Source organism: Mastigoproctus giganteus, chromosome 9 (assembly GCF_048544385.1).
Source record: "Mastigoproctus giganteus isolate SK-2022 chromosome 9, ASM4854438v1, whole genome shotgun sequence".
Classification (NCBI taxonomy): Eukaryota; Metazoa; Arthropoda; class Arachnida; order Uropygi; family Thelyphonidae; genus Mastigoproctus; species Mastigoproctus giganteus.
In genome coordinates, this window is record NC_143583.1 from 102771530 (window position 1) to 102791601 (window position 20072).

Genomic DNA, 20072 nt, shown 5'->3' on the forward strand with positions numbered 1-20072 from the left:
CAACTGGATGCACTTCTTTTGATTTTATATTTTTCTTTATTAACAGCATAACACCTCCTCCCTTCCTATCCTGTCTATCCTTTCTGTACACATTGTACTACCCAAATTCCAGTTCGGCATTCCTTATATCTGGGTGACACCACGTCTCTGAAATCCCAACAATATCCGCCTTTGATGTCTTGACCAACACTTCAAATTCATCAAATTTAATTACTATACTTCTAGCATTGGTATACATGCAAGTATACATGCACCTATTCCTATTCCCAGCCACTCTAACACATCCCATATACCCACCTGTTTCACGATGACTGACATCCATCCCTGAAACCCCCAACACTAGTTGCTCCAGGTCGCTACTTATTCTAATAGAAGTTGTGCAAGAATCACCTTCACCTCTGCCTACAGCTACTGTTAAACTATTAGTCCTTGTATCCCCCCAAGCTATCAGTTTTCTGACCCACCTTACACTGCCTCGATAGCATCAGCAAATATTCTTGCACCCTTTCTATTTAAGTGTATCCCATCCCTGTAGAAGCAATCTCTCCTGTTAACAAGTACAGTCCAGGCTGAAAAAAATTCTACCCCTTGAGCCTTGCACAATCTTTCCAGGGCCGAATTGATCGACAAGGCTCTCATCATATACTCCCTCCTATCGTGTCTGGGCAGAATTGCAGACACTTTCAAATTCAACCCTACATCACAGCTTTTTTTCAACAGTGACCTGTACTTGTTAAGTAATTCTGCCGGTCTCCTACTCTTAATATCATTAGTGCCAACGTGTACAACTATATCACCTTTTGTGCCCTTAAAAGATGATATCTGCTCTATAACGTCATCAACCTTTGCCCCTGGCAGACATACCCTGGTCCTGTTCCACCTATCCTTTTTACACAATATATTTCCCTGACAATAGAGTCACCAACAACTACTAGTTCCTTTGGGACCAGCGCAATCCGCCTTGGGGGTTGCCGCTGTCTTGCGTTCAGCTGTCCGCTGCCCATTCCATTCCATTCCATCAAGCTCTGGCGTTGATGTGGGCAGCTGAGAGCCTGATGGGCCCCTCAATTTAGATCTTTCGAGGGCATCCACCCTGTCCTTCAAACTCTCATATAGGCCCATAACAACGCTGAGTTGTCGCCTGATTTCCTTACACTCCTTACATCGCACACACACAAAGACATCCCCCATGGCAATATCATGTTCCGTTCCAGATAGTTCGGCAAACATTTCACAAGTTGCACATTTTTTTAGGCTGTGATGCGTTGGAGAACCGGCCCCCGCAGTTCTTCCCAGAGTCACAGCACTCCTGCTGCTTTGTGCCCGTTGCTTTGCTGCTCTAGTTTGGGGCATGATATTTTAAATTAATAAGATCAATAAATTAAATTAAATTAAATGTCAATACTACGCTATCTAATAGAAATAGTGACGCGTATTACTGTTTCTATAATTATACGTTAGAGCTATCTAACTACCTCAATTAAAAATTTGAATTCCCTATCACTATATACAAAAAAAATGCCTGCAATATTCGAATGAAATAACGGTTTTATAAATTATTACGTATATCTACCAAAACTGTTTATACAAATAAAAATAACCAGCGTAATTAGAACTATAAGACTACGTATTAAGTACAATATAAAATAACAATTATGTAAATAAAAAGCAAAAACTTATCATTTTTTTCGGAGCCTGTAACTTGCAGCTGTATTTTCTAAAGAGAGTCAGCGCCCTCTCTAAAAGAAATCACCCATAATAAGGCACTGACGCTTACTTGCCCATTCCATTTGCATGTAGAGGCTTTTGTCATAATCTTCACAATCACCTGGTCTGTAGATTACTCCTACTCACATTATACCTTTGTTTCCAACTATCTCACACCATACAGACTCTATACTAGCATGTGAAATGTCTGAATCCGGGAAAGCTATCGTTGCACTCAGGCTGCTTCTGATAAGAAGCATTACCCCACCACCCCTTCTATCTAACCTATCCTTCCTAAATACATTATACAAGCCATACTGAAACTCATCATCCCCAATTTCCGGGTGGCACCACGTCTCTGTAAGCCCTATTATGTCCGCGTTACTTGTTTTAACCAGCAGTTCGAATTCGCTCATTTTATTGACGACACTTCTAACGTTACTGTATAAACAATTAAGATTTACTGTTCTTGTATATTTAACAACCCTAACACAACCCTTGAAGTTTTTTAGGCTCTCTTCCCTGATATTAGCTACCCGCTCACGTGAAACGTCTTTGCCCCCAGAACATCTAGATAATATGTCCAGTTGGGGTAACAGATAAGAACTCTTAAGGTATTAAGAGTTCTTATCTGTTACCCCATCCATCCAGTTAACAAGCTGGATATTCAATTATTATTTATCCTTTAAAGATAAGCATTCTATAATATTAATTTTTGCTCCTGGCAGACATACACTGATTCTATCACACCTATTCATTTTGCAAAATGTCCCATTTCTTGTTTCCTTGACAGCAGAGTCACGAACAATCGCTACATCCTGTAGAAACTTCTGTTCTTGGTGATCCACCAAGCTGCCTAATGCAAAAGCATAGGCTCTAGTATTGAGTTTGGCAGCTGAATGCTTGATGGATCCTTCATTTTAATTCCTTTGATGGCATATTTTGGATAGGAAAAACCAGTTTCCAGGGGAAAGGCTCTGCAGTTCTTGCCTAACTAATTCAGCCACGGTATGAAAATTAGTCCATAAAAGATACTAGCATATTTTGTGCATGAAAATCCAGAGCTTTTAGGAGAAAAAGCCTTGCAATTCTTGCCCAATTAATTCAGCCAGGGTGCAAGTCCATAAAAGTTCCTCCCATCTAGATGGGATTTCAACTCATTTCTTTTCTATATGACATGGAAGGACAATTGAACTAAGTGTGTGTGTGTGTGTGTGTGTGTGTGTGTGTGTGTGTGTGTGCGCGTGCGAGAGAGAGAGAGAGAACAAAATTTTATATTGTTCCAATAAAAGACAAATAATTTTATAAATTACATCAGGCAACTTCTACTATAAGTTAGTCCTTTATCTTATACAAGTGAGAAATAGACAGATGTGTTCACACAGTGTACAATATAAAAAGATTTATAATAAAAATATTGAGAATATTCTCACAGAAAGTTACCTAAAATCAGGAATTCCTGCAGCTGTGCTAATACCTGCACCAGTATGGACCACAACACATTTGGCATGCCTTATCATTTCTACTACCGAAGTCAATTTCATTGTTACATCTTCAGGTCTATCGTGTTTCTAAATTTAAAAAAAAAAAAAAGCTTCATATCTTTATATTAAATTGAATACAAAAAGATTCAAGATTAATTTTATTTATATATAATTTCAAGATTCTAATTACTTCATGAAAATGATAATAGTTGGCCTTGCATTCCTCTCCTACAATACACTAAAAGCAAACAATTTTGTACCCAGAAATGGTCTTATATATGTCATGTCATTGCAATAAGCTGCTTCAATATTACAACTACAAATGAAAGACTTCCATTATGAAAAGTATTATTGCCTTTTATTTTTAATTTAGTGCCCCACCATGACAGTTGTTTTGTACTATTTACTGCTCTCTCGCTAAATGGACATGCTCCTTGATATGCACTGACAAAACAATAACCTTCCGTATTAGTCATGCAACAAATGGTAGAAAATTTAAATGCTACAAAAATGGCTTCAGCTCATTTAACATTTTATTTTTGTTTAATAAATATTAATTTTCCATTTGACTTCATTTGATCTGTACTAGATTTATAATTGATTTGATTTTTAATTTTCAATTTGACTTTATCAAACAAACATAACTGGCCAGGTGTGTTCACTGCATGTGTAAAACTAAAATTCATGCAACTCCATATAATCTCCATTCCAGGTAAGATTTTAAGGATTGTTCATTGTTTTTCTGTTTAAATCAACTTATGTTGTATTTGGTGTGCGTTTGGGTCAGCAGTGATCCCACTATAATAGCTACATTACACTGGTCAACACGTAAAATACCCAATCTTGACTGATTTCATGCTGCCAAACACGAAAATTACATTAAAATTTGTCGATTCGCTCTTGTTTTCGAATTACAGCTGGGGTCTCATATTAGCCAGTTATGCTACATTATTAACTACGGCTCTTGGAAAAATGCATGGCAACACCACAGTTTCAGTACTACCATGCTTTTATCAATGTGATCAGCAACTGTCGCCTCGCTCTACATCACGTGATAAGTTGTCACCACCTCGAATACATCATCAACTCTGTTGCAGTAATCCTCAAATACAGCTAGGTACTGGGTGATTTGTTTTCAGTTAACAGTTGTTCTCTGTGAGGTTCCTACTTTTTGTGCAGTATTTGTATCATATAAGATTAATATGTTCCATAATTCTGTGAATAGTCTGGGTGACTTCTGTTATGTATGTGGAGAAGTCACGTTAGCTTCAAGAAAGCATCCCCTAACTCTAGCCATAAAAAAAGCCTACTTCTTGTACTCTGGGTGTAAAGTAGGTGGCCAGGGCAAGAACTGAGCTCAACACATGTGCTTCACTATCTGTTCATCAAAACTCAATGTGTGGGCAAACTTCTGCACATCTATTCTACAACTGACTTTACTCAATTTGAATCTTGTCCCCTCAGGTTCTTAATCTCGGCAAGTGGAAGTATACCAGCCGCGTTGAGCCCGCTCAAACCATTCAAGGCCTTATAAACTGCAATCAGATCACCTCGCAGGCGCCTAGTTTCCAGATTCTGCAAATTACAGAACTTAAGCCTTTCTTCATAAGTGCACCCCATTGTTCCTCTCACCAATCTTGTTTCCCTTCTCTGTAGTCGTTCTAGCAGCTCTACATCCTTCCTAAAATGAGGCCTCCAGACCTCTATGCAGTACTCAAAGTGTGGCATGACCACTGCCTTATACAAAGGTATAACACCTCCTTGTCGCTGCTAGCAAAATTCCTATATATCATTGACAAAACTCCATGACCTGCTGGCAGCCTGTCTGCACTGCTCAGAGAACTTCATATCTGAATGCACAATTACCCCCAGGTCTTTTTCATTCTCCACCTCCCTGAGTGTAGTACCACACAGTTGATACATTCCTCTTGGGTTGCTACTACCCATATGCAGTACTTTGCATTTGTCAATATTAAACTTCAGTTGCCACTTCTCAGCCCATCTTCCTAACTTTTCTAGATCCTGTTGCAGCAGCATACTGTCTTTACTATCATTAATAACCCTGCCAACCTTTGTATCATCTGCAAACTTGACCATTGCCTTATGAGATAATCACAAAGGGATAATCACCTCCTTTTCCCTACTAGCAAAATTCCTGTATATCACTGACACGATATACAGAAACCCCCATGACCAGCTCTGGCAGCCTGTCTGCATTGCTCAGAAAACTTCATATCTGACTGCACAATTACTCCCAGATCTTTTTCATTTTCTACCACCCTAAGTGTAGTACCACACAGTTAGTACGTTTCTCTGGGGTTACTTCTACCCATATGTAGTGCTTTGCATTTGTCAATGTTAAACTTTAGTTGCCACGTCTCAGCCCATCTGCCCAAATTTTCTAGATCCTGTTGCAGTAGCACACTGCCATTACTGTCATTAACAACCCTGCCTACCTTGGTATCATCTGCAAACTTCAACATTAAGCCTGATATGCCTTCATCATTATTGATAAATATACAAAACAACAGTGGGCCCAACAATGAACCCTGGGGGACTCCAGTAATAACATTAGTCCACAAAGAGCAGCGTCCATTGATTACCACTCTGTCTTCTCCCACTCAACCACCCTTTTATCCATTGTAGAAACTTACTCTTAATACCATACTGCTCCAGTTTGTACAATAGTCTTCCATGTGCAACAGTGTAAAAAGCTTTCCTGAAATCCAAGTATATGATATCAAAATTATTTTTTGCATCCAGTTCCTTTGTAACCACATCATAGTATCCAATCAAATTTGTCAGACAAGACTTTCCCTTAACAAACCCATGCTGTGTCTGAATTATTGCTGCAGTCTTGTCTAGATGATCCTGCAATGCATCTTTAACCAGTGACTCCATTATTTTACCCGGAACAGAAGTTAAACTAACTGGTCTGTAATTACTTGTGTCACCCTTAGATCCCCATTTGCACATCTGTGTTTAAAAGTTTGTTTGTAGAATTTCATTGTTGGAATAAAATTGTGGAATTCTATTTTCTGGTCCGTTTTTCACAGGCCATAAAAACTCTGTCGACTCTAAACACTAGACCCTAATGTGCCTAACGGAAAAGATGGAAATCTTTTGAGCTGAGCATTACTGAAGTGAGCAGCACTTTAATTATGACTCCCAGTCTAACATTGACATTCTGGATTATGCTTGTGATACATAGCATCTCCGTTGGTTAGAGGGCTTCCATATAGCAACAGCAGGTCCCACCATTAATCATAATGATGGGAACCTTCTCCACACTATTATGGAGGCTGCCATTTTACATCATGATGGGAGGTGGCAAGTTAACAATACAGCTGCTACACATTACAACAGCAATACTAAGTCTGACGGTTAATGTCTTCTATTTCTTTTACTCCTCTTCCCTTCTTTTTTTTACTTTTTCCTTTTCCCTACTACACTTGATGCACGTGCATTGATTGCTTGCACATGCATGGGATTTTCTTTTGTAATACATATTTAGTTCACTGTCATTGATCTTCATCAAGCTAAAGAAGAGGCCTGCCACCTTGAAAGCTTCTTGTCTCATATACAATGCATGTATTTTTCAGTGCTTTTATTTGGTTGTTTTATTTTATATTTTAAATGTACTTTTTATTTTATTCCCATTTTATTTATTGTACATAGTCAGTGATTTTAAATTCTTGTACATACTGTATTTATAATTTATTTTTAATTTCTAATTTTGCATCATCATTTATTTTAATGAACTCTTTAAAGTCAGCAGAAACAATATTTTCTTATTACGTCTAATCCTGACACCCGAGGACCCTTTTCTAATAATAAACTCATATTCAAAAATGAATACTACATTCATACATGGATTTGTACACACAATAAATTTGTAAAATCCAGCACGTAACAATCCAGAATTCTTTAAAATGTGAAACGTTCTGAGAAATCAGCAAAAAGAAATCAACATTTGAAAATCCACAAATATTAAGAAAGCAATATTGCACTCATATCAACTTTGTGCTTAAGAATCCATGCAAAAAAGGGCAACATTTCTCTCTTTTTAAGATTTGTAACCTTTATAGCCTTTTGGCAAGGCCATCTATTTGAAAGTAGTGCAATGCCTCAGCAAACTTACAAAAGAAAGTCTGTTCTGCTATAAGAATTAAGACCACTGCCTAATCAATACAATTTAAATCCTGCTGGCTATCTCTTATTCAGTAAACTTTGTAATGTACCACTGCTCTTGCAAACAGATATGTGGCTAGTGATACAGAACTTGCATAAGCTATTGACCAGGATGACACTGTTTTAGAACAGCTGAAAGCAAACAGAGAGATTTGATTTGATTTGATTTCGGTTTTAATGGCGCAAAAACAACTACGGTTATATTGGGCCAGGAAACTCAAACAGAGAGAGAGAGAGAGAGAGAGAAAATACCCAATATGGGCATAACTGAAAATATTCATGGTCAAGCATGTCCACAAACAGTAAATTACTGATGTGCATAAACAATATATTTAATTGCATAAAACCAAGGTTATTCCTACTAATATAACTATTGGTACGGATATGGGTACGGTCCGGCACGAAAATCACACTCTCTCCCTCGGATTTTCAATGGCCGACAGTAGCGCTCCGGACATCGCAGGAAAACTGCTAGCTTGGGGGGATACAAGGACCAATAGATTAACAGTAGCCACTGGCAGAGTTGAAAGTGATTCTTGCACTGCTTCTATTGGAATGAGCAGCAGCCTGGAAAACAAGATGCAGGATATTTCAGAGACTGCTGGGAGTCATTCCGGTACAAGTAAACATATGGGTTGTGTTAGGGTAGCTAAGAATAGGAACAGGTGCATGTATACTTGCATGTACACCAATGCTAGGAGTTTGGTAAATAAATTTGATGAATTTGAGGTATTGCTCAAAACATCAAAGGCAGATACTGTCGGGATATCAGAGACATGGTGTCACACAGATATAAGGAATGCAGAACTGGAATTTGGGGAGTACAATGTGTACAGAAATGACAGACAGGATAAGAAGGGAGGAGGGGGTTATGCTTTTAATTAAGAAACACATAAAATCCAAGGAAGTGAAGCCAGTCGACATCGCTGGACAGTGCAGTGTCGAGTCAGTTTGGTGTGACATAAGCACTGGGAGAACAAAACTGAGAGTAGGAGTGTGCTGTAGGCCTAATGACTCTGATGAATATAATAAGAAAATGTACAGGGAAATAGAGTGGGCCAGTAAATCAGAGATAGTCTTATAATGGGGAATTTTAATTTCCCAGATATTGACGGGAATTTGTGGGTTGGTCACTCACACACTAGCAAGGCTTTTGTGGATTTATTGGATGACTGTTTTCTACATCAGCATGTTTGGGAGGCAACTAGAGGGAGTAATAATCTTGATCTGATTATCAGTAGTGATTCTTCATGCAGTAAAAATCTGCAGATAAAGGAACCACTAGGTGGCAGTGATCACAGTGTGCTGAAGTGGGATTTACTCAAAGAGGTAACTACCATCAGGTGTAAAGGGAAGGGTTTTTGTTTTCATAAAGGCGACTATGATGGTCTGAGACAGTATTTAAATTCTATACAATGGGATCAACTGATGATGTTACCAACAGCAAATTCAAAATGGGAAGCATTCAAAGAACTTATCTTGGAAGCTACTAGGCTTTATATACCAACTAAGAAATATTGTTCAAGGTTTAGGCCTAAATGGATGTCAGATGAACTAATGAGACATATGGCAGAGAAGAAAAATGCATGGAATACATATAAATTAACATGTGACACAGAAGCCTATGATAGATATAAGCTGGTCTGTAACCAAGTTACAATGGAGGTTAGGCAGGCGAAGGCAGATTATGAGGAATCTTTGGCAAAGGATGCAAAGTAAAACAGCAAAGAGTTCTTTACTTATGTAAACTCTAGAAGGAAGGGGATGAATCAGATTGGTTCACTTGATACCGATGGTTCAACTGTTGATGATCCTGCTCAGGTAGCTAACAAACTAAATGAATATTTTGCATCGACATTCACACATGAGGAGTTATTCAGCGAGGGGAATGCCAGAGGTGTATTCAACTCTGGCAGTAAGCTAGAGAATCTTGTAATAACTGAGAGTAAAGTGGAGGAGAAATTGTTGAAGATAAACACAAGAAAGGCACCTGGGGTGGATGGGATCTATCCAGTTATATTAAAGGAGGCAGCAAAGGAAGTAAGCAAACCCTTAGCCATTATTATGAGAGCTTCCATGGACTCAGGGGAGGTACCCATAGACTGGAGAAGTGAAAATGTGACCCCCAATTCACAAAGGAGGACCAAAGGCTGACACAAGTAATTATAGACCTGTGAGTTTAACTTCTGTTCCATAAAATTAATGGAGGCACTGGTTAAAGAAGCACTGCAGGATCATCTTGACAAGACTTCAGTTATAGCTCAGACACAGCATGGTTTTGTTAAGGGAAAGTCTTGCCTGACCAATTGATTGGATACTATGATGCAGTCACAAAAGAACTGGATGCAGGGAATAACTCTGTTATTATATATTTGGATCTTAGAAAGGCTTTTGATACTGTTGCACATGGAAGACTGCTGCACAAATTGGAGCAGTGTGGCATTGGAGACAAACTGCTGCTGTCGATAAAGGAATGGTTAAGTGGGAGAAGACAGAGAGTGGTAATCAATGGACACTGCTCATCGTGGACTAATTTTATTAGTGGTGTCCCTCAGGGTTCAGTGTTGGGTCCATTATTGTTTTCTGTATTTATAAATGATATTGATGATGGTATATCAAGCTTAATGTCCAAGTTTGCAGACGATACAAAGGTTGGCAGGGTTGTCAAGGACACTACTGACACTATGCTGCTGCAACAGGATTTGGAAAGGTTGAGCAGATGGGCTGAGAGGTGGCAAATGAAGTTTAACATTGACAAATGTAAAGTACTACACATGGGAAACAGCAACCCCAGAGCAACGTATCAACTCTGTGGTACTACACTGACAGTGGTAGAGAATGAAAGGGACTTGGGGTTGGTTGTGCAGGCAGATATGAAATTCTCTGAGCAGTGCAGACGGGCTGCAAGGGTAGCTCATGGTGTCTTGTCAATGATATACAGGAATTTTTCTAGCAGGGATAAGGAGGTGATTAATTCCCTCGTATAAGGTAATGGTCAGGCCACACCTTGAGTACTGTATATAGGTCTGGAGGCCTCATTTCAAGAAGGATGTAGAGCTGCTGGAACGAGTACAGAGAAGGGCAACAAGATTAGTGAATGGAACTAAGGGTTGCTCTTACGAAGAAAGGCTTTAGTTTTGCAAATTACAGTGTCTGGAAACTAGGCACCATAGAGGTGATCTGATAGAGGTGTATAAAGCCTTGAATGGTTTGAGCATGCTCAATGCTGATGGGATTCTTCCTCTTGCTCAGAATAATCACCTGAGAGGGCATAAATTCAGATTAAGGAAAGACAGAGGTAGGATAGATGTGCAGAAATTTGCCTTTAGCCAGCGGGTAGTTTGCTGGTGGAACAGACTTCCATCCCTTGTTGTGGAAGTTGATAGCCTAAATAAATTTAAGGCTCAGCTGGACAGGTATTTCGAACGAACGGAGGGGTGAAATGGAAGTGGTTTTTTTTTTTTTTGGGTGATGCTGCATAAGCTTGCTTTCTTGCATCATATGCCTCTACTAATGCTAATGCTAACTAATCACTGCGTGCCCAATGCATGACAGTAGGGAGAAAAAAATAGGCAGTTCAAGGTGACTCACTTTGCTTTCCACCCATACAACTGTTGTGTAATATAATGACCTTTTGAGCTGCCTATTGTTTTTTTGTTCTACTATAGGGGCTCACATCTGGTGAGTATGGGCTTGGCAAACTAAGGGTCCTGAGCTGGATATCATCATTCTCTCTCTCTCTCTCTCTCTCTCTCTCTCTCTCTCAGGGTAACTCGAGAATTTTTTCTTGGCTGGTGCAGCGTAAGCCTCAAGCTTCCTTGCACCATACGCTAATAATAATAATAATAACAAATAGCAGCAAAAACTAAACTTAGCAAACTTTGTTATTACATTCAAGAAACTGACTGAATTTTTCTGCATTACGTTATTAACCTTCTGTCACTCGTGCACTCAATTTGACAAAGATGCTCACATGGCATCTTTGTCAAACTGTGGCATATAACCCCAGGGCTCACACTGGTGAGTATGGGCTTGGCACACCCAGGGTCCTGAGCTGGATATCATGATTCTTCTCTTTCTTGGCTCTTGGCGATTCCTTTCTACTTCTGTCAATCTCTCTCTCTCTCTCTCTCTCTTGGGGTAATGTGGGAATTTTTTTTGGCTGGTGCAGCATAAGCCTCAGGCTTCCTTTCACCATTTGGCTAAAAATAATAATAATGTTCCCTTTTTTGTTTCAATTATAAAAAAAATTAATGTTTTAGTTTTTTTTTTACTAAATTGAATGATTTTGAAATTACAATCCAGATGACTGTTTACTAAAAAGGTTTTTGAGCCTGAAGGCAAGTACGGCTCCTGGAACTGATAACACATGTCCAGTAATTTTGAGAGAGAGATGGCCAGAGAGTGCATTGAACTACTGAGGTTGATTATGACGGTATTGTTGGACTCTGAAGCAATTCCTTTGGATTAGAGAAGTGCCAACGTACATCCAGTACATAAAGGTGGTTCTAAGAGTAATGTTAATAATTGCAGATTTGTTAGTCTGACTTTGGGGGAAACGGAAAATCTTGGAGGCAGTGATTACAAGTGCAATCCTAGGACATTTAAATAGAAATGGAATTCTGAAAGACACACAACATGGTTTGTTACAGGAAAATCATATTTAATTAACCCAGCTATTTTAACACAGTTACTCATGAGATGGATGTAGAGGAACAATTTCAGTACAGTTTAGTTAGATTTTAGCAAGGCATTTGACTCAGTCACTCATGAAAAGTACTGTATAAACTGAAACTGTTGGGATTACTGGTAAGATTCTAAGATGGTTCGCAGAGTCGCTGGAGGACAGAAATCAGAAGGTTGTGATTAACAGATATTCTTCAGATTGGTGTAACATCAGAAGTGAGTTCCCCAAGGATCAGTTCTCGGACCACTGTTGTTTTTGATTTTCATTAACAACATTAAAGGGATAGAGGGCATGAGGGTCAAAATTTGCAGATGATGTAATGATTGGAAGAGTTGTTAATAATCAGTGCCAAACAGCACTCCCTCAGGATGACTTTAACAGGCTTCAAAGGATGATCAGAAAAGTGGTAGCTATGTTTTAATGCTGCAAAATGCAAGGGCTTGCCTTTGAGAAATTGTAAACCCAAAATAACTGATATACTTGTGGAATTAAATTAAAACAGTGGAAGAAGAAAAAAAATCTGGGATTTATGATTTAGGCAGATATGAATTTTTTATGAGCAGCGTAAACAGGTTACCAATGAAGCCCACACTCTTCTCCATCAGTGATTTATCAAACTATATTCTGTAGAGATATACTGCATCATTTGCCAGTACTAATAATAATAATAACCATGAGTCATCCATATGATCCATTTATACCCAGTTTACTTTTAGTTATATTCTTTCATTGTTCATCAATACTACTGGTCTTGCTGATGGCAAGTGACATCATGTGGTATGCATCCAACCTTTCCATCCTGCCGCATTCTTTCTTTCAAACCTCACATATTTCATTTGTTTGACTTGTTTTCTCCATTTACACAGCTGCTGTTTGCCTTCTTTCATTTTGATCTGCCAGCTGGTTATCTTCTTTATTTGCAGCTGGTAGAGCACAACTGTAAAGGAGAAGGCTGCAAACAGGTTGGCAGTACAGCTTGGTCCCAACTGCAGCACTTCTAGCCAAAAGAGGCATAATGAAATTATGGCACTTTGATATGCACACCATCCTGGTAGCTTAAGGCACACAGCATATATTGCAAGACAATTTGGTTGCAATGCCCCTGCCCTAAGCAACCAGTAATGTATGTATGTATGTATTATATATATACACATATAAATATTATATATATGTATGTATACATAGGCAACCAGTAAGACAGGCATGACGTGACTGAGAAAGAAAGATCATACATCATTTTTGGGAAGTCTGCAAGGCCTGCAGGACCAGCATGGTGGACAGAGTCCTTATGGCCCCACATTTGGATTCCACCACATGTGCAGTGAGAGTCATCACTAAGTTCAAGCTCTGCCAATTTTGCATTGAAAGACCTACACTTGGTCATCGACTTACGACCGGCCGCGACTAGGCGTAGAAACGAAGGTATGTACAGTATCGCTAAATAAAAGATGAAAACATTACTGTATTTAAAATGAAAAATAAAAGATGATAAAAATTTAAAATATTATAAAAATAAATTATAAAGATGATAAAAAGATTAGAAAGGTTAAAAAATACTGTTAATAAATATATGGCCGACATACGACCAGATCGACTTACGACCTGTCAGTCAGAACAGAAGTCGGTCGTAAGTCGACGACCAACTGTATGTCCAATCAACAAGGAGATTAGAAAGGATTGGTGAAAACCATGCTTTTGTTTACTGGTTCACAAATGTGATGTGCAGTACTTTTTTTTTTTTTTTTTTGTGATTTCTCCTTTGGAGATTTCGCTCCAAACCTTGTTAGCCACTTTTCTCATAAGCTGTTCCAAACTTCTTTTTTTTGTAGCTGGTAGAGCACAACTGTAAAGGAGAAGGCTGAAAACAGGTTGGCAAACTGGGTTCCTTTCAAACCCAGTGGCCGGATCAGTATGGTTGTTAAAGATCATATGGGATGCCATTCTGAAATCTAGTGGTGGGAAAAGGATTTATAGTTTCTCCTCTGTACAGACATATTATTATGACTAATAATATGGCTAATAATGACTATTGCCTAGTTTTCAGGTCATCTGCTTATTCCATTATGAGGACTAAAAGATTCACTTGCCAATTTTACCTAAAGTGAAATACCTTAGGGATAACAGGACCCTAAGGTCTATGAATAAATTAATAGTTCAGTTGGAGAAGACAGTGATTATAAATGGGCACTGCTCTTCTGGGATTAATGTTATTAGTGGAATCTCCAAGGATCAGAGTTCTGAACCTACTGTTGTTTTCAATATTTATTAATGATACTGATGAAGACATATCAGGCTTAATGTCTTAAGTTTGCAGATAATACAAAGGTTGGCAGGGTGGTTAATGGTATTAATCAGGGTGTGTTACTGCAACAAGGTCAAGAAAAATTAGACAGATGGGCTGAGAAATGGCAAATGAAATTTAACACAGACAAATCCAAGGTACCACATATGGATATATGGGTAGCAGTAATCCAGATTAACATGCCAACTCTGTGGTACTACACCGGTTTGTGAAAAATGAAAAAGATCAGTGGTAATTGTGCAGTTAGATATACGTTCTCTAAGCAGTGTAAACTGGCTGAATTACTCTGATGATAAGGCAATGGAAAGGCCAAAATCTCTTGGGTACTGTATACTGGTCTTGGAAGCCTCATTTTACAAAGGATATGGATCAGCTGGAATGAATGCAGAATGAGTAACAAGATTAGTGAAGGGAACAAAAGGGTACTGTTACCAAGAAAGACGTCAGTTCTGCAAATTGCAGCATCTGGAAACTAGGAACTTGCAAAGAGATTTGACTCAGGTGTTTAAAGCTTTGAATGGATTGAGCAAACTAGATGTTGATGGCATTCATACCCTTGCCCATACAACACCCACAAGGGAGCACAAATTTAAATTGAGGAAGGTGGTTGCAGGATAGATATGCAGAAATTTGCTTTCAGATGGTAGTTGATTACTGGAACACACTACTATCTGGTGTTGCAGAAGTGAGTAGTTTGAATAAATTTAAGGAGAAATTAGACAAATTATTAGAAGAGATGGACAGGGTGATGTGGGAAGTGTTTTTTTTTTTTTTTTTTTTTTTTTTTTCTAGATAATGCTGTATAAGCTTGCTTTCTTGCATCATTTTCTGCTACTAATATTAATACTAAAAATTTTAAAATATCATCCACTTAGAAGTGGGTTCAGGTTTATATCATGCATCTTATTTACACTATAACATTTTTTTTTTTTTGCAAAGGAAATTTGGGGACACCCTGACATTGACTTATGCTCTTTTTCAATGAAAAAGAGCATAAGTCAATATTATTACGATTAACATCTCAAAAAGCCATAAAAATTAAAGAGAAATATAGCGCTGTTATATAGACAGTTTTTTTTTTTAATTTCCTTCAATGCGGTGCGTGAGAAAAGATTTTATCTCAAAGCCATAAAAGTTCTTACAGCACTATTTTAAACACTTTGAACTCGAAATAATTATTTCATAACATGAGCAAGTTTGTTACTAACAGGTTGTGTGAACATCTATTTAACCCCGGGGGATTCACATCTGGTAAGTATGGGCTTGGCACACCCAGGATCCTGAGCTGGATATCATCATTCTTCTCTTTCTTGGTGATTCCCTTCTAATTTTCTCTCTCAGGGTAACTAGGGAATTTTTTTTGTTTTTTGGCTGTTGCAGCATAAGCCTCAAGCTTCCTTGCACGATATAGCTAATAATAATAATAGTAGCATTCTGTATAATAGTAGTAATAGTACAGTAATAATAACAGTATTCTGGAACAAGATTAATAACCCATTGGCAAAAAAATTTTATGTACATCATCCAACAATTAAACCTACTGAAAAATACACATGGCACACATGCAGTGGAAAAATACCATACTGACAAGTCTGCTACTGCACCCCCACCCCCATGGGTTTAAAGGAACCCAGTGGCCGGATCAGTATGGTTGTTAAAGATCATACGGGATGCCATTCTGAAATCTAGTGGTGGAGAAAGAATTTATAGTTTCTCCTCTGTGCAGACATATTATTATGACTAATAATATGGCTAATAATAACCACAGGAGCTCACATCTGGTGAGTATGGGCTTGGCACATCCTGGGTCCTGAGCTGGATATCATCATTCTTCTCTTTTTTGGTGATTCCCTTCTACTTTTGACTTACTCTCTCATTTTCTTTTTCTCTCTCTCTCTCAGGGTAACTCAGGAATTTTTTTTGGCTGGTGCAGCATAAGCCTCAGACTTCCTTGCACCATATAGCTAATAATAATAATATCATATCATATATCATATAGAAAATTCTATATGACATTATGGTCGTAGTGTATATTTTGCGAAGGCAAGTCACTGGCCCATAAATACAGCATAATAATACTAATAATAATTATACTACGCACCCCATATGAGATGGATGGATGGATTTTTTTTTTATTTTTTGCCTGAAATTTGTTTTTATTTCATTTCCTAGGGATTCTTGAACGGATATATCGTCGAAGCATTTAAGGAATTACTCGTGGATGCTACTAAACGTTTCACACCTATTAAGAAATATTGTTCAAGGTTTAGGCCTAAATGGTTATCAAATGAACTAATGAGACTCGTGACAGAGAAGAAAAATGCATGGGATGCATATAAATTATCAAGCGACTCGGAAGCCTATGGCAGATATAAGCTAGTCTGTAATCAGGTCACAAAGGAGGTTAGGCAGGCGAAGGCACGTTATGAGAAATCTTTGGCAAAATATGGTAAGAAAAACAGCAAGGATTTCTTTACTTATATAAACTCTAAAAGGGGATGAATCTAATTGGTCCACTTGATATCGATGGTTCCCTGTTGATGATGCTGCTCAGATAGCAAACAAACTGAATGAGTATTTCATCTATATTCGCACATGAGGAGTTATTAAGGTTTGAAAATGGCAGAAGGTTATCAAATTAAAGCAGGGTGCTTAATGATTTTGTAATAACTGAAAGCAAAGTGGAGGAGAAATTGTTGAAGTTAAACATAAGAAAGGCACGTGGGGTGGATGGGATCTATCCGGTTGTATTAAAGGAGGCGGCAAAGCAACTAAGCAAACCCTTAGCCATAATTATGAGAGCATCCTTGGACTCAGGAGAGGTCCCCACAGACTGGAGATGTGCAAATGTATTCCCAATTCACAAAGAGGTATCGAAGGGTGACATGAGTAATTACAGACCGGTTAGTTTGACTTCTGTTCCGGTTAAAATAATGGAGTCACTGGTTAAAGATGCATTGCAGGATCATCTAGACAAGGCTGCAGCAATAATTCAGACACAGCATGGGTTTGTTAAGGGAAAGTCTTGTCTGACAAATTTGATAGGATATTATGATGTGGTTACAAAGGAACTGGATGCAAAAAATCATTTTGATATCATATATTTGGATTTCAGGAAAGCTTTTGATACTGTTGCGCATGGAAGACTATTGTACAAATTGGAGCAGAATGGTATTAAGGGTAAGTTGCTACAATGGATAAAAGGATGGTTGAGTGGGAGAAGACAGAGGGTGGTAATCAATGAGTGCTGCTCTTCGTGGACTATTGTTATTAGTGGAGTCCCACAGGGTTCGGTGTTGGGTCCTCTGTTGTTTTGTATATTTATCAATGATATCGATGAAGGTATATCAGCCTTAGTGTCGAAGTTTGCAGATGATACAAAGGTTGGCAGGGTTGTTAAAGACAGTAATTGGCAGTGTGCTACTGCAACAGGATCTAGATAATTTGAGCAGATAGGCTAAGAAGTGGCAACTGAAGTTTAACCTTGACAAATGCAAAGTATTGCATATGGGCAAAAGTAACCCCAGAGAAACATAGCCGACCGGGCTAGCCAGGTGGGTAAAGTGCCTGCCTGGCAACCCAAAGGTCGCAGGTTTGAATCCCGCCTCGGGCTTGGATCAGAGTAAAATGTAAAAAAAACTTTGGGAGGTGCATTAACCCCGGGGGCTCACATCTGGTGAGTATGGGCTTGGCACACCCAGGGTCCTGAGCTGGATATCATCATTCTTCTTTTTCTTGGTGATTCCCTTTTGACTCTCTCTCTCTCTCTCTCTCTCTCTTTTGGGGTAATTCAGTAATTTTTTTTTTTTGGCTGGTGCTGCATAAGCCTCAGGCTTCCTTGCACCATATAGCTAATAATAATAATAATAATAATAATTATGGTCACAGAAGCCAATGTGCCAACAACAAAAAAAAAAAAAAAAAGAGAAACATACCAACTGTGTGGTACTACACTTAAGGTGGTAGAAAATGAAAACGACCTGGGAGTAATTGTGCAGTCAGATATGAAGTTTTCTGAGCAATGCCAGGGCAGGTCATGGGGTTTTGTCAATGATATATAGGAATTTTGCTAGCATGGAAAAGATGATTGTCCCTCTGTATAAGGCAATGGTCAGGCCACGCCTTGAGTACTCGTACAGGTCTAGAGGCCTCATTTTAGGAAGGACGTAAATATATTATTATTATATTAGCCATATGGTGCAAGGAAGCCTGAGGCTTACGCTGCACCAGCCAAATAAAAAAAAATTCCCGAATTACCCCCCCGTGTGTGTGTGTGTGTGCAAGGAAGCCTGAGGCTTACGCTGCACCAGCCAAATAAAAAAAAATTCCCGAATTACCCCCCGTGTGTGTGTGTGTGTGTGTGTGAGAGAGAGAGAGAAGTAGAAAGGCATCACAAAGAAAGAGAAGAATGATGATATCCAGCTCAGGACTGGGTTTGCCAAGCCCATAGTCACCAGATATGAGTTTTGCTTGAGGGTGCAGAGAAGGGCAACAAGATTGGTGAGGGGAATGAAGGGTTCCTCTTACCTAGAGAGGCTTAAGTTCTGCAAATTGCAATGGCTGAGACTAGGCACCTGCGCGGTGATCTGATTGAGGTGTATAAGGCCTTGAATGGGTTGAGCACGCCGAATTCTGATGGGATCCTTCCACGTGTTCAGATTACGAACCTAAGGGGGCATAAATTCAAATTAAGAAAAGACAGATGTAGAATAGATGTGCCGAAATTTGCCTTTAGCCAGCGGGAGGTTAATTGCTGAGCAAACTTCCATCTGTCATTGTGGAAGTTGATAGGTTAAATAAATTTGAGGAGGAACTGGACAGGCATTTGGAGGGAATGGTGTGATTTTTTTTTTTTTTTTTTTTTTTTGGCTGATGCTGCATAAGCTCATACACTTGCTTTCTTGCATCACATGCCACTACTACTACTGTCCAAAAATTTATAAATGCGCCGTCAATTACATGCCCGTCAGCGCAAATCAACAACCATTATTCTGTAAAGGACAAACCATTCCTGTACATTATTACCCTAAAATCACTTTGGGATAATGTATATATATAAGTTTACACAAGTTTTATAACTTGCCTACCTCCGGTACCCCACAAATTCCTTTATTTTCATAATCCGAGAGACCTTCGGCGTAAGTACATGACATTTTAAAAAAAAAAAAAAAAAAAAAACTTAATTAAAAATCACGGTCGCTGTTAGTCTTAAACAGTCCTGATTCTTACGTTAGAACATAACTAACTAAATATAACACATTTGAAAATGTCTAAAAAGTTGCGGTTTCCAATGGATAAAAAGAATAATAAAATTAAATCAGTCAGAACAGATAATCAGCTTCAAACACCCAAAAATAATGGCCTCTCCGTTTCCTGCGTTACCATAGAAATTCAGTCTTAACGTCTCATCGCGCATGCCTACCATTTGATGTTGTTGTTATTCGAAATATATGGCGCAAAGGTAGCCACACCATGTTGCGCCTATCGATGTCTAAATGGTTATTATTATTATTTAGCCATATGGTGCAAGGAAGCCAGAGGCTTAGGCTGCATTAGCCAAAAAAATTCCCGAGTTACCCAGAAGCGACTCAGAAGCCTATGGCAGATATAAGCTAGTCTGTAATCAGGTCATAAAGGAGGTTAGGCAGGCGAAGGCAGATTACGAGAAATCCTTGGCAAAAGATGTTAAGAAAAACAGCAA

General features: G+C 38.6%; 1 protein-coding gene across 1 annotated transcript in view; it reads right to left on the reverse strand.

Annotated features, from left to right (window-relative positions):
* Positions 1-19524, reverse strand: part of Sirt6 (sirtuin 6) — a 105642-nt gene extending 86118 nt beyond the window's left edge. Inside the window, exons 1-2 of the mRNA XM_090380750.1 lie at positions 19459-19524; positions 3151-3278 (exon numbers count right to left, since the gene is read on the reverse strand). Of these exons, the coding sequence (XP_090236876.1) occupies positions 3151-3278; positions 19459-19524 (194 nt within the window). The remainder of the gene's footprint in view (positions 1-3150; positions 3279-19458) is intronic.
* Between the last annotated feature and the right edge of the window lie 548 nt (positions 19525-20072).